We start from the raw sequence: 15,420 nt of genomic DNA, 5'->3' as shown, positions 1-15,420 counted from the left end.
GGCTCCTGTTTATATGTCATGAGCGTTTTGCCATTTAGCTTAGCATGATGGGGAATTTACTGTAGCACATTTACTAAAGCGTCAGGTGTATTATATATATTTCTTAGGTATTAGCATAATTGACCTAAAACATTTGATCTAATTTTTTTGAGCTTTTTTTGGGGTCAAATTTAATTAAATATATATATATATGGGGTGGGTAAGGGTATAGATTAGGTTGAGGGGAAGTGGGGGGGGGGGCAGGTGGTCTCCCCCTGCATTTTAGACCCCAAAAAAGGTCAAATAAATTCGATCAAATGTAATTAGGTCAAATAGACCCAAACCATTTCTTATCCATAAATATGCTTGAACCCCACTTTCCCGCTCAGTAGATGCTAGGACCCTGTAGTTCTTTTTCTATTTGAAGGTAAATAACCTAGTACATCACACTCACATTCTCTGCTAACACATTGTCCCTGCTTTGAGTCTGCCTTTTACAGAGGGATTAACTACACAGCACGACTGCATCTCCTTACTGCTTTAGAATGAGTTCCTTGTAGTCTTTAACAGGGATGGACAAGTGGGAGACTTTGAACCAACTCTTGCTCATGAGATTAAGGACCAGACAAACGTTTAAAGATCTTTCAGAACTGTGATAAAAAGCTAGATTGTGGCTCATGGGGCCGGCCGTGTCCATCCCTGCCACAGCTCAGGTAATGTCTATTTGGATGGTCTCTCAATATAGATTTACAAGGATGTGATTAATCCATGCCTGATTGAGGGGCCATTGGGTTTTGCCTGCTGCACAGAGGATCGAGACCCACAAAGAGAGGAGCTTTCAATATTCATAATTATGTTTATTGCCATCAAATCAATACAGTTTTCTTATGGTTTGTGCAATGTATAAACTGTCACGTCTCACATTCACGTGGCGTGGTGGTGCTGACTCCTGTCTTTTCCCCATAGTGAGAGCCCCATCAGAACGATGCATGTTGCTCTACATATGTGGGCTTCTCTATGCTGGGCCCATAGTGGGTGGCAGGTAGAGTCCACCCAAAGTCACCAAAGAAAAGTGCCCAGGATGACCAGTGGCAAAAGCCTCCGGCGGTAGTATGATGAATGTCCCACAAATGTAACATTGACCTTTGGGCAGCTTGCCGCTGTTACATCACAGAGCCTAGAAATAGCCTCTGAGAAGATGGAGGAACGTGTTGGAATCCAATCAAGGTTGTCTTTACTCATCAGGATGCACTGATGAGTAAAGCACTTGTACGGAATCTACAATGCCACTAATCTAATGATAGCTCTCAAACCCCTCCCAATACCTTCACGCAGTATAAGCTTTACTCTGGCCTCGATGAATTCTACGAGATAAACAAATATTGAAGTAAGTTCTGCATTAATTGCCTACTGAAGTTCATTCTCTTTACGTATGTCCAAGGTTCTGGAAAGTCTCTCAATCTGCTGTAGTTCAAATTTCTAAAGCATGGAAACAACTGGAACACTGGGCGGTCTTCTGTCTTCAGATACAAGGATTCCACTGTGCTATAGTCTCTCTACAAATCCCAAAACCTGTATTTAACAGAAACCTTGTAGGTGCTGTGCCACAGCACTTGTATATAGCTTAATTTCTTGATTGAGAGGCACATGTTTTCCTCTGGGTCCGTTTAGGTAGAGGTGACCTCAAAATGGCTGAGTGAATCCTCTGAGAACAAATAATCAATGGATCAGTAGTTCTTGCCAGCTCCAGGGAGTTCTGGCTAGTTCTATAAGTCTGTAAGACCAAGTCCTGAGCCTGTTGGCGTTGAATCTTACAAAAGTTATTCATGAACTATACACTTCTGCAAACATTTCCACTGAACAGCCATCACTAGGTCTTCGAGCCAGGTTACTTGATGAAGATGTTTTTTTTTTGCATATACCCACGGACGTGTGGCAATCGGCACAGGGGAGACACGCATCTCTCCTCTATGGCCTAGGAGCTGGGATTACTGTGGAAATTGAACCTGCCCACCATCTACTCCTGACTACCCTGGTATGTCACCAAATAGTGTGTTCATTGTGTCTTGGCACACCATGTTTCATGTCATGGGGGCCCTTGCAGCCCTGGCACAAGATCTTAGAGTAGAGGGCATTTCTAATCTGCCCAATGCTCTTTTCCTGCTCCTATCGGAAATCACCTCCTGGTGAGCAAGTTTATTTAGGAAAAAAAATGATGTTCGAATTTAGATGCAAATGTATAACCCAAGAACTAAATTATCCTAAGAAATGGTATGGAAAGGATTTTGATGGTGTTCACTGTTTATTTCGGGGTTCATGGGCTTTGCCCGCAAAGCAGAACAACACAATCATTATTGTGACAGAATCACTATAATGTCATCCATGCTGAATATTGGCAGAGCCCACAGCCTGTAAGCACAGGGAACACGGGTAGGGAACTGGAGGGTGTGGGCGGAGAGCAGTGGGATGGGAATGTAGTGTAAACAAGGGCATATCATGTGAACCACCATTTGCCCAAAAATCCCCTGCAAAGCCGATTGTGCCCATCGGGATTGTGTAAAATGATAGATGGGCACAGATCCGTTTAGTGCGATTTATCTACATAAGTGCAATGTTAGGACAGTTCCACAGTGAATTGTTCCATTCCTGAGATTTTCACTCACTGTAGCTGATGTATGTGCATGTTTCAGTGTTGCTGTGCTTTTCAACACAATTATAGCAGAAGACATTTAAGTCACTTGAAAAGAACATGCATGTAAACTGAGCTGGGTTTTCTCCCTAACGCCTCCCCTGGTGTTTTATCCACCCATGTGGGTATCAGACTTATGATCAACTCAGAACTACATGAAATTAATGGAAGTTTAGCCCTGAAACAAAAGGCGCCCAAACAGCCCCAAAGATGTGGATGGAGAGGTCTGAACACCTAAAAATAAATCAAATCAAAAAGTGCCCCTGCAGAAGAAACTAGCCTTAAGGGAAGCTCTTGGCCTTTTTACTACTAGAACTTCGGCAATTGTTCTTTAGGAGAAAAGGAAGGGGTGGCATGGCATTTCCGTTGTACACATGTACAGACCAACTCTCGATGGTCATGGCAGATGTATCTGTGCAACAGTTGTCATTGTAACTGGTGAGTGGACCGGAGGAATACCTATGGCCCTTACAATAATGATCCAGACATTTGCAGTTAAACGGGTTTAATAATAAAGGGAACATAGAGCTTAGGTGTTGCATATTGCATATCCTCCCGGGAGGATAGCTCAGCAGCAATGTGCTCGCCTTGGAAACAAAACGACACGAAGCAACACAGGTTTGATCCCGGGGTCCGTGCTTAGAAAACTCTGGGTATTAAGCGCGTTATAAATACGCAACTAAGAGACTTATTCCTGTAACTGCGCCTCGATGCCCCCGGGCTGTGAGTGCTTTAAAAATGCAAAATAAAAAAATAAATAAAATATTGCTTTGCGGGCAGATCTCTCGATCAGTAGACACCATTCAACATAGTTGACTGGGGCTCCTTTTGGAATCATGGAAAAAAAATGTTTGTTTGTACCCCCTTTTGAGGATCATGTACTCTGTTCCCTCTGTCAGGATCCTTTGCAGTGGCTCAGGAAACATTCTGATGTGCTTAGACAAAGGAGCCAGAGGAAGTATGGGTTGGGGGGCGGGAGGACAAACCAACATAGTGTATCAAGGGAGCTGATCGGACATCAGCCCCGTCGCTCAGTAGGATTATGGTGGAAGAGCGGAGATAACCCTCTTTGATCCAGTGAGGGGAGGAATATGGCAGTGTGACGGTCAGCTCTGTACTAAGCTACATCACAGAGAGGTTTTGAGGGCTCCAGTGCAGGGATTACTGAGGGAGGAGAGGTGGGGGATCAGCTTTGCAGAGGGTGGAATTAAGAGGTTTTACAAGCCTAGGAGGGGGAAAGCGGCACCGGCAGGCTGGTGGATGCAGTGATGGCCTGCTCTTCCCCCCTGAGACCAAGGAGTACGGGAGGGTTCAGTTAGAAAGGAGGTGGATGGACATGGGTTTTTGAATAGAGCTTATAGAAAAATGCAGTATATGCAAGGACTAGGGCCCAGGTAAAGGTCATAAAAAGGGAGGTGGGGGAAGGGCATGGATGTGGGAGATGCATGGGGAGAGGTATGGAGTGGATAAAACGGTTTGGGGAGAAAGAAGTGAATGTAGAACAGGTTAAAGGGCGGAATATATGGATGGCAAGGGGTAGGTTTCACAGGTGCTGGTTAGGTTAAATGGGACATGGTAGGGTAAGTGTGGTGATGGACAGGGTATGGTAATTGTGGAAGAGATGCCAGACACGGGAGATGTAAGGAAAAGAGACGGCATGGGGAAGCTGCACCAGAGGTCAGTGAGGGAGTGAAAACAATGACCCTCCCATCCTGGACAAAGGAATAGGCTGGCCTGGCAAGTGGTTGAGGTAGGAGTAGGAGGTGGGTGAGAAGCAGATGGAGCTGTGAAAGACCTGGGGCGGTCCACCTCTGTCTGGCAAGGCTGGTGGAGGATGTACTGTAAAGAATAGGAGAAAATGCCCAAAGGGCCCACTGAGCGGTTCTGAGGATCGTGTGGTTGATTTGGCTGAGTTAAAAGGAACGAAGGGCACTTGGGGAACTGTGGAGATTTTTACTGAATGTTCCCTTGTGTGGAACTGGAGTACAAGGAGTGAGGAGAGAGTTGTGCCGGACACTCTGAGGAATGGGGAGAAGCAAAGCTTGAGGCGATATGAACACAGAGGATGAAACAGGTGTCCATTCTGGGGGCCTCATGACAAGAAGCAGTTGACAATGAGAGAGAACTCCTTTGGCTCTGAGAGCGCATGGACCTGGGCTGGATGGTGAGCAAATGAGAGAAATGGGGAGATAGCAGGGAATGGGGTATGACGGCAAAGGGGGTGCTCCTGGAGATGTAGATTGCAGCCAGAGTCAGAAAGTGGAAGGACGTTGACCGTGTGGGACTGCACCCTGTCCAAATAGGCAATAGTGAATAAGAATGGGAAACATGGCTATTTGGTCTCTTCTGTATTCAAGAGAGAAAGTTGGTCTCACTTTAAACTACAGAGTATTCACAGGCAAGAGGGATATGGGCATTTATGAGGCTTGGAATGTCAAGAGGAATAATTGTTATGTATGTTTAAACATACAAAGCATGGCAAGTAAGATTGTTTTTAGCAAAAGGAATATTTCACACAGAAAGTTGGCATTTATTACTAGTTTGCGTGTTTTATGGGGTGTTGGTCCTATAATTTGCAGATCCATTGAGTGAATTGGGCATCGATGGACCATTTCAAAATGGCGCTGGTGTAGTCTAACAAAAATGTACATAAATAGATTCAAAATGGTGCCTGGGAAAAGAGAACGCTGTGTAACACTGAAAAATGTCATTGCTATTTGGAATTCGGTCACAGATCTACAGGTAGGTGCTGATACAGGGTAAGGCAGTTGCAGAGGGGAAATGGCAGTACAGGTTTACAAAAGGAATGAGTGTTAACATACTTATGGGTATACATTTACAGATTTGTGACCACAAATAATCATGGAAAAAACAGACTCAGGACAGGAATTATTTCCGGCATGAGCCACAAGCGCGTACAATCAAATGGAAACTGAAAAGGAACCTATAGGGGTTTGAAGGGTTGCACCCAATTTAATGTAATTGTAGACACAAAACATGGGTGAGTTCAAATGGCTCTCGAGATAGATTTAGGGTAGCTCTCATAATATGAATGTGCCAAGATTTGCCCAGTTTGGAAATCACATATATGCATATATTAAGTGAACTTTTGATAAAAAAGAAAATGTAATTGAAACTTCAGATGAACATGTGTAAAATTGGTTGTAACATGCACTAGTTATGTGAACATACTAATAAATATAATGGGTTATGTCACAAGGTACGAATAAGGTAGATACGTACGTTGTTATAAAGAACATGTTCACCGGATATAACATTAATAATGGAAAAGATACACTTTGGTTTTTGATGGTGATTAATGGTGCATTACACTATACTTTTTATGCAGATTTTGAAAATAAGACACAGTTTAATATAGTTATGAAGAAGCTCACTACTCTCCACTGCAAGAAAGTTGGATAATAAGCGAAACACATGTCGACTATTTTTCAAGAAGTTACTGGGACCCTAACACTGATTTGTACAGCAACTTTAACTACTGTTCATGGAGTCATGTAAATTGAGGGCTATTGTATATGAAGCTAATGTTGTTACAATAGTGTTTTGGGAATTTTCGCAACTATCGCCCGTACTAATCCCATAAGCTTCTCTGAATCTGTGGGGAGTTGCTCATAACAAGTTGAATGTTAGAATGTAAGCACAGTTGGTCTAATAGTATATATTTGGTGCCTTAACTTGAAATATACTTTAAATTTTGAATTTAGGATTGGTGGAACTGGCGAAGGAGGTGTTGCTTTTGTGATGAACCTGTGTGTGTTTTTCAAATGGAAATAAAATAATCCAAACTTTATTTGAAAGTTAAAAAATAAAAGTTGTATTGTTATTATTATTTTATAATGGAGAAAAAGTATTGCTTTACCTTGCTGAGAAAAATCGTTACTTTGCTTTTCTATTTCTAGCAAAAATCTACCCCACATGTGAAATTGAAAATGTTACAGTGGGGGGTGGTGGGATGGCTAATTTTCACCTGAAGATGGTGTAGTGTTTCCTCTATCAGCATGCTCAGCCCCAAAGCAACCTTGTCAATTGAGCTATTTTGTGTAGTGTGGACGCAACACTTATCAACACTTGTTTTAAAAAAAAAATCATGCAAAATCTTAAATACAAAAATGCAAACAATTTAGAGATTAAACCATCTGCTTACTAAGCTATTACCATGCAAAAATTAGGGCAACATTTGGATATAGGAAAGGTTCCTGAAAGTAGCACTTGCATCTGTGAGATGTGTGAAGTGGTTTTTAAACACACTTGCCGTCCACAAAGTCCAGCATGGTCTCTTCTTCTTTATTAACACATGTCCTATCTTGCTCCACGTGTCGATGCAGGGTGCTGTAATACTGCCTCTCCCTGGTGAAGAAATATAAGGAGGACACCTCTTCCCATGCCTTGTTGGATGGAAGTTCAAATGGATCTACTTCCTTATTCTCAAAAAAAGACGTCAAGTTGCGCTCTGCCAGTTTGCTTGCATACGCTTCAGACAGCTTATCAAAGTGCTCTTTCTCCTTCTCAATGTATGTCCTCCAGAAGGTCATCTGCAGGTAGCTGACCTTAGAGCGGCAACTGGCTTGGCAGGTATACAGGAGAGACAGCATGACGGTTGTGACAATGAGACCCCAACCCAGAATCTGTAAAAAAGGTAAAGAAAGAAAAAAATGATGAAGGGGCATGGATAAAAACTTTTTTTTCCCATGGGAAGTTACCCGTCCCAGTATGTCCATGCATGATGAGCATTTCTGAAGCAGAGTCAGCGTTTCTATGATTGTGCTCAAGGGAAATTACATTTTCAGGTGAACAGTCTTGTTCTTTAGGGATTACACTATGGGTTTACACTGTACTGAGTTGTCACCATTTAACCTTGCCTTTGTGACTAGGGAAAAATATCAATATTCCTATTTTGAATGATATGCTAGTAAAGTAGAAATCTGAAAGGAACTGCATCTTTTGCACTCCTCTGCATCACCAACTTCTCACACCTGCCCAACTTTCTAAACAGTCATCTCTTCTTATACTTATCAGTCTGCTCACTGACTTTGACACCGTCAATCATAATTTCCTCTCTTTTTCCTCCTCAGTTCTTTATATTTTAGGCTTTATTCTATCCTGTGTACCGCTTACGTTTCTAACAATTTTTACTAAGCATATAGGGGTGGCAATCCCATCCCCAGAGAGGTCCCACAAGGCTCTGTTATTGGTGATATCCTGGGATCTTTCTACAATATGCCTCTCTCCTCCATAATTCCTCTAAATAGGAATTCTGTTCTTCTCTGCCTCCTTCATCACTCTTATCTCCCTCTAATTATCTTCTTTTGGATCTGAACAACTATGAGCAATGTTCAACTCCAACCATCCTCTCTCTATATAATTGTCTTCCCTTGCTCCCCCATGCCCTCTCCAACTCTGTAAGATCTGGAAAATCCAGTCTTTTTTCCAATCCACAAACTGTTCTTTCATACCCTGATTTTCTCACCCCTTGACTATTGCCTTCCAACCTCCTTAGACTTCCTGCTTATGCCCTGTGCCCCCAAAAACCTATCTTTAATTCTGCTGTCCATTTTCTTAATCCAGCATCTGATTCACCCTCTCATCTCATGTAAGTGACTTCTCTTCATTATCTTAATTTCCCTGCTCACCCATGCTTTATTATGTATGTATTGATTATAAATGCAAGCGGCTCCCAGATTTCCATACTGACATTTTATAAAGAAGTGAGAGATAAATGCAATCCAGGCTTGAAAAAAAGCAAGAGATAGCAGCGGAGGGCATCAAGGAAACAGGTCCTACTGAATAACTATCCAAGAAAACTAGCATTGGGAAGATGTTGCTAGTTCATACTGGATATCATTCTCTTCAACACAAAGTTACCACAAGCCTGAAATAAGTCAGAGAGTAGACAAAAAAGTGTGTGTGTGTGTGTGTGTGTGCACGCGCCTCTAGCTGGGCCTTGCCTATTATACCCTCGATCTGAAGACGTATAGGAGTTGCTGCTAGACAGATATATAAAGGGTCAAAACATGGCTTCTCTTCTGTAAGGCAGGCATGGTATCACAAGTATGAACCTGACACAAGAGGTACACGTTTGAAAACCTTTCTTCAGTTCTTGGGGTTTGCAAAAACTCCTACTTTGCCCTATAGCTATCATGGGAGTAGTCTCTACCATCAAATGATACATGAAACACAATCCTAGCCAGTGTATGTCAAAATCCAAATTGCCTACACTAAAAAACCTAAGGCCTGCCCTATTTCTTATTCAAAAGGTGTCTAAAGGGGAATGTGTATGCAAAGCACAGTCAGTGTTATCATATAAATGATCAAGATAGCTGAGTCATCTCTCCTCCCCACGTTGGACAGCATGGAGTAAGGCGGCCCCTGTAGACAGAATGACACACTCAAGCTCAGGTTATAAATATCAGGTTATAAAATAAAAGACAGTTCAAAATGTGGGTCGCGGCCCACTTGGCCTTCCATGTTAAAGTCACTTAAGTTCTTCTACAGTTCATCAAAATTCACGTAGGTCTCCCTCTGTCGGGCTCGACCTCTCAAGGCATCAATAGTTCACATAGGTCTTCCTCAGTCGGGTACAGACCTCTCAACAAAAGAACCAGATTGAACGCAGAGCTCCCTCAGCCAGGCTTAGACCTCACAATCACAGCACTTGCAGGGGTTCTCTTCCCCAAGCTTTATTAACATTCAACAAAATTACTTGATTCAACATAGATCTCCCTCAGTCAGGCTTGGACCTCGCAATCACAACACTTCATGTAGGGGCTCCATTGCCCAAGCTTTATTCAGATGTTTTAGATGATCCCTTCCCCTAACTAATTTCATGTTCCAGGTCTCCCACAGTCAGACTCGGACTGTTCACTGATGTCGAAGATTTTTGAATGTGCAAGGCTTTTCCATGAACCTCAGCAGAACCACTTTGACTTTCACTTCAGCTCCTTCTTTGGGTATTTGCCCCAGTGTCTCTTGGTCTGGGTACGTCCACAACACAATAATAATAGTTAAACTAAGTCTTTCTCTTAAAGCAATCACCCTTTAACTTCCCCTTTCATCAAGGTTAATCTTGACTATTGTGTATATCAAAGTTCATTCACTTTTGTTGCTTTATGACAAACATGAAACAGTTTGCAGAGACTTTCGACTGGGCTGTTTCCTTTTGCCTGACCACTCTGCTACTCTGTATCTTTGGCTTCACAGTTACTGCTAACTTTAAGTTTCACTACAGGTTTGCTTTCTATCGCTGTTAAGACAGATTTCTGAACTCTGTCCTGGCGGCTCAGAAGTTCAGAAGGCCAACCTAATTACTTGGAACAGGGTAATCTCTGGACAAGCCAGACCAATCAGGGTAGCGATCGCGGCGGTCAAGACTAGGTCTCAAGAGGGGTGAGGGTGACTGAAAGCCCGCAATGAGCACACAAAGCAAGGACACTTACAAACTACTCCAAACAGGTGTTATATTAAAAATATATACACATTTATTCCAAGGCCTTTAAAACAATGACCGTAGCGAGAAATCACAATACAACTCTAGTAAACCAACACATACCATACCAATACAATATATATACAAATACAAACAAGTCTCAAGCGTTAGATGCACGAAATGTGTAGTCCACCTAAAAGGGAAGGAAAATAGGCAGTGCAAAATAATGCTTAGACCCAGTCCGCCTTCAGAGGCACCTAACTAAAAGGAAGTCCGAGCCCTACGAAGAGTGGAGCCTTGTGCTCAAAAGTACCTGCACATGCTGGTGCCAACGAGCAAAAGGGGAGTCTCTTCGAGGGAAATCAGGCAGTTCAGTTTAGTGCACAAATGAAGAAGAACAGTGTTCCGCGACTCAAGCGCAGCCTCCACTGTGGGCAGAAGCAGAGCGCGAGTACGGAAAGGCGTGCTGTTTTGACACAGCGGGGAAAAGCTATGGGCTCCTGCAGGAGGGTGACCAGTTCCTAGCTATGCTACTCACCGGTCCCCGTTGCAAGCAGACCCAGGCTTCTCTGCGTCAGTTTCAGCCGCTGGCAGGTTCAGAAGAGCAGGGGACGTCTCGTCGTCGTGTTCAGTCTGCAGCAGCAGAGTTGAGTAAAAGACGTCCCAAACGAAGGAACCCGCACAGTTTGTTACCACAGCAGGGCAACGGAGCGGCCGTGTGTATCTGAGCCAAATGTACACTACTCACTTCAGACCTGGGAACGCCAAGTGTACGAATCGTGTGAGAGTGACAAGGACTCGAAATACTACACAACCTGGCGGCGGTTACAGAGCAAGACTCCTGTGTAGGCTGGTCAGTCTGCTGGATGGCCCAGAGACGCTTCCGAAGGCTTACTAGCAAGAGATGGTGAAGATGCCGAGAATAGCTGTCCCCGCTATTCCAAGGGTCGAAGTACCAGTACAGGCCTTCTGGTTCGATCAAAGGTGAAAAGGGTTTCACAAGGCGACAGCAGTGCAGAGGAGCAGTCCTTCAGCGGGTCACCAGCGATTCCTCGGTTCAGCCTCTTGGTTGCAGGATACTTGGCTCCTGTATTCCTTCGTTCGTGAGAACTCAGGAGATCGACATGGTAGTGGTGTTTCCAGCCCCCTCTTATCCACGGTTCCCTTCGCGCCAAAACGGAGGGGACCCAATGGGAGATCCGCTCATCAACACTCACACCATTCGTGGACCTATCACGGACCACGGTGGTCCCAGGCATTCACATCACACTAGACTCTCTGGCACCCAGGATGTGTATTGGGACCAGACATCCTAGCCCACATCCTGGAGGCACACACCAGGCATGTAGAAGCCCGCAAAAGCATCCGTGTTTCGCGGGAAAGTACATGCCCAAATAAGGAAGGCCCCAGGTCGGCTCGACCTGGGGAAGGTGAAGGGAGCAAGACGGTCAGCGGATAGGACAAAGAAGTCAGTTACAATCCTAAAAGTGTATCTAGGGCCCGTAGAAGGCTAGAGACCCAAGAGAGCAGTAACTTAGCTTACAGTGCCCTCTTGTGTCATGTTGCACGAAAGCCGCAACATGATAAAAGAAACTACGGAAAACAGCGTTTCCCGGTACTGACTGTCTTAAGGGCATGTCAGTTTCCCCGTAAGAATGGAGCGAAAGCCCAGAGGAGTGCGGCAGAAGGCTGCACTTCTCTGGCAAAGTCGAGAACAAGGTGAAAAACAACAGCAAAAAGTTTAGGGGTTGCCACATGGAAGGAAAATTACCTACAATTACGAAATCTTTCCTAACAATCGCGTCTCATCAGCACACGCGCAACCTTCTATTTGGAGATACACTATTGTGGCTTCAATCTCTCTTTGACACAAACCGGCCAGTTGCGTGCTTTCTTTTCTGCTCTCTGCTGCTTTGATTCTCGAGTCAAGGTTAATACCAAAGGCTGGCCTCGCCTCCCCAACTCTGCCGTTCACCCGGGAAGGTCGATGTTGTCCTTGAGACACAATGCAGGCTTCTTCTTGTCTGGGTTTTGGCTTTCTCTGCATATCTCTCACGGTTTCCCCAAGGCAACAACCTCATGCAAGTATGTTCAGGGTTTTCCAGCCCCTCACTTTGGTCCCTCAATCGGTCGCCCTGCTCCAGTGGGTTTGCCTTTGCCCCGGAAGATCTGCTCCTTCTCGTGTTCAACCTTGCTCAGAGTGTGTCTCCATGTTCTGCCTTTTATCTGTGTGAGGGGAGTTAATGGGTATCAGATGTATGTGATTAAGGTCAAGTGTCTGACTTTGCCAGACCTTATTAACGGGACATGTCCAATGGGATATGTAAGGGCTAGTCTCTTTTCTCTCAGTCCTCCTCTTCCTCGGCCCAGTGTTTGTGTGGAAAGGGGGGGGTTGGGATGTCTGAGAATCCTATAAAATAGGATGGAGTAGGGGCACAGGAAAAGGGGGGTTTACCATGTCTCACCATCGGTTGTTTTACCACCACACCCTGAAGATCCCTCACCCAGGTGATCCTCCTGCACTGGTCCACCCCACGGTTTTGGATCCAAAGGTGATGGCCGTGCCCTGGCCACCTGAGAGAGAGATACCCGGGAATAGCAAGCGAGCCACCCTTTGGTTTCTCACACTTTCAACTGTCTAAATATGCAAATGCTGCACTTAGGAATCCTCGTCTCAAATTACCAATCTAACTGCGATTAGCAATCCTCTTGATCTCTTCACCACTCAGAATACAACACTTAATACCTGCTGATGACATAATACTGCCCACAGGTGTATATTTACTGGAACAGCTTCAGTCATCCAACCAAGAAATTTGTAAACTGTTAAAACGAAAACGACTGCCATCTTTCAATGAAGGAAAACTTCAGGACAAATCAAAAGATTGTAGAAACATCATCCTCATAAGTGTTCCTGGAATCATGAAGGCCAAAACCTGGGAAGGCCTGTAAAATAAACCCTGTCATGGCTAAGAGAGAAGGCAAGGCCAGGGCTGGTCTGGACTAATGATATAATAACCCAGTACAAGGGCAGGGTATGAACAGCATCATTGCCAGCTGTGGAGACATACATTTTCTCAGTGAAGTGAAACACTGAGGATGAAAACATCCTCCCTCAAAACAGTCCATCCCCATAATCTTGGCATGATCTCCAACTTTATTGTTAATATAGCCTTATAGACTGAAGGTGGGGGTAAATTTCACCTCGGGCCATAACTTGGGGGCCGGTCATTATCCCCAAGCAATAATGAACCCTCGCAAGGCCTATAATGCTTTTAGCACATACGGTTAATAGCAATACAAGTTTTGAGTGGGTGAAGTAAATATGTTACTTTAATAGTGAGTAAACTGAATAGACAGACCAGGTTAGTAAATTATGTGTTTTTTATACCGCTTCATAAGTTAACCATTTAAAGTGCTAACATGGTTTTAATCGAGCCAGTTTAACATGAGCATGAATTAGGATTCATGCAATAGTAAATGATTTCTCCACAAGAAAGTGAAAACGTTTTCCAATATTTAAATTTGTCTTTGTTTTGTTAAATTGAATGATGCAGCAAATAAAAGATCCTCCTAAGGGTGGGGGGAGTTTCTTGCCTGGAAATTGCATTGCAGTTTCCCTGTTTTCAGTAGCTATTGACTGCACTCTGAACATTCTGATTGGCTGATAGGTCTGTTACGATCTTCATGTGTCCATTCACATTATTATCTAATGGATGGAAAATGATAATGGTGAAAAAATCCCCAACTCTCCTCAATCCTGCACTCATGGTTTCTTATGTATGCTCTGATTTTGTCCATCGTGTTTTATGCCAGTTCTGAAAATGGTTTTATGTTCTGATGCACAATAGGCTGGATGACCGAAGTGTTTTAAAAAAATAAATGTGGATGATTCAATTTCGAGCTTCAAATGGGGCCAGGTAGAAAACAAACGTGGCAATTGCAAACAGGACAATGTTGAATGTATGGGGTGCATTCACTGTTGCAGCAGTTTGTATCTATGTGTGGGATTTATAAAGCGCAATCTTAGCTGGGGAGCAGCAGAACGCTGCACAAAGGAGACATACCCAGTGGTTACAGTCGTGTGCAGGGGCAGCAGGGAAGCTGCGATGAGTAGTGGGAGCAAGGACAGGGGATCACCAGAGGGGAGAAAAGGGGGAGAAGAGTGATCAGCGATTGGCAAGATGTTCACTTCACGAAGGGTCTTGCAGTCCTTTGTGAAGTGTGGGATAGAGTGTGACAGTCTTATCTGCATTGGCAACTTGCTTCATAGCATAAATAGAGCTGTTTCCTGTTTTCCTGTTTTTTTCCTCCTCTTACAGTAATTTGTTTACAGGCAGGCAATGTTCTTGATTCTGGTGGTGTACTGTCCTTTGGAGATGCTAAGATTCTCGGCCACGTAGAGTGGTGCTTTGGTTGGGTCTCCTTTGAGGATTTAGGCAATCTTGAACATGATGCATGCTTGAAGGAGTAAACAGAACAGCTCTTTGTGGTCAGATTGTTTTAGTGCCGTGTTGAGAAATGCTACAGCATGCTGGATGGCTTTCACAGTGGCCAAGATGGCATCTAGAACTCCCGCAAGCAGGGCACTGCCAACATCCAGGTGGGAAATGACCAGGGCTTGGACAATGGTTTTGAAACTAGGGGCAGGACTGAAATGCTTGACTTTGCTGAGGAGCGCAAGCTATTAACATGCTGATTAGGAATTCTTGGAGATGTGTGTTTTGAATGAAAGATCACAGTCGCTAGTAAAGCCGAGCAATTTTGCACTGGGTAAGAGTTGAGGTGTGAACCCATTGAGCTTCATGTCAGTCATTCAGTTCAGCACTTTGGCATACTTGATGGAGTTTCCTAGGACAATGCATTTGGTGTTTCTAGGGTTGAGATTCAGATAGGTGCTTCACATCTAAGCTTGGATAAGGGAGAGACAGTGCTTGAGTAGATGGATGCTCTTGATATAATTGCACTTTAGCTAAAGCTGTGTTTCTTCAGCCTATTGGTGAATCCTGATGATGGCGTTGGTGAGGGGTTCTACCAGAGGTTCCATTTAGTGGTTGTAGATGACAGGAGACTGGATAGAGCTATTGGAGCTCCAAGGTTATCGGGTGGCACTCGGATCTGTTTGGGTCCATCTGAATGAGTTGTTCTCTGTTGGAGAGAAATTAGGTGAACAGCTGGTGAGGATGTTGAGGAGGGCTTCATGGTCAATGGTATTAACAGCAGCATATAGGTCCAGGAGAATGAGCAAGCAGGTGTACCCTCTGTTTACAATGTGTAGAACAACATCAATAACTTGGATAGTGGCATT

The 15,420-nt window shown here is 44.0% G+C and overlaps 2 protein-coding genes across 2 annotated transcripts in view; one reads left to right on the top strand and one right to left on the bottom strand.

Annotated features, from left to right (window-relative positions):
- The window catches only part of TRAPPC3L (trafficking protein particle complex subunit 3L), a 392,150-nt gene that overhangs the window by 233,233 nt on the left and 143,497 nt on the right, over positions 1–15,420 (top strand). The window lies entirely within an intron of this gene.
- CALHM5 (calcium homeostasis modulator family member 5) overlaps positions 5,614–15,420 on the bottom strand; it is a 50,413-nt gene continuing 40,606 nt past the window's right edge. Inside the window, exon 2 of the mRNA XM_069607869.1 lies at positions 5,614–7,314. Coding sequence (XP_069463970.1) covers positions 6,928–7,314 — 387 coding nt within the window. The 3' untranslated portion in view covers positions 5,614–6,927. The remainder of the gene's footprint in view (positions 7,315–15,420) is intronic.

Source organism: Ambystoma mexicanum, chromosome 4q, assembly GCF_040938575.1.
Source record: "Ambystoma mexicanum isolate Mex_15411 chromosome 4q, UKY_AmexF1_1, whole genome shotgun sequence".
In the NCBI taxonomy this organism is placed as follows: Eukaryota; Metazoa; Chordata; class Amphibia; order Caudata; family Ambystomatidae; genus Ambystoma; species Ambystoma mexicanum.
Note: the sequence above shows the minus strand (reverse complement) of the source record. Positions and strands in the feature narration are given on the sequence as shown.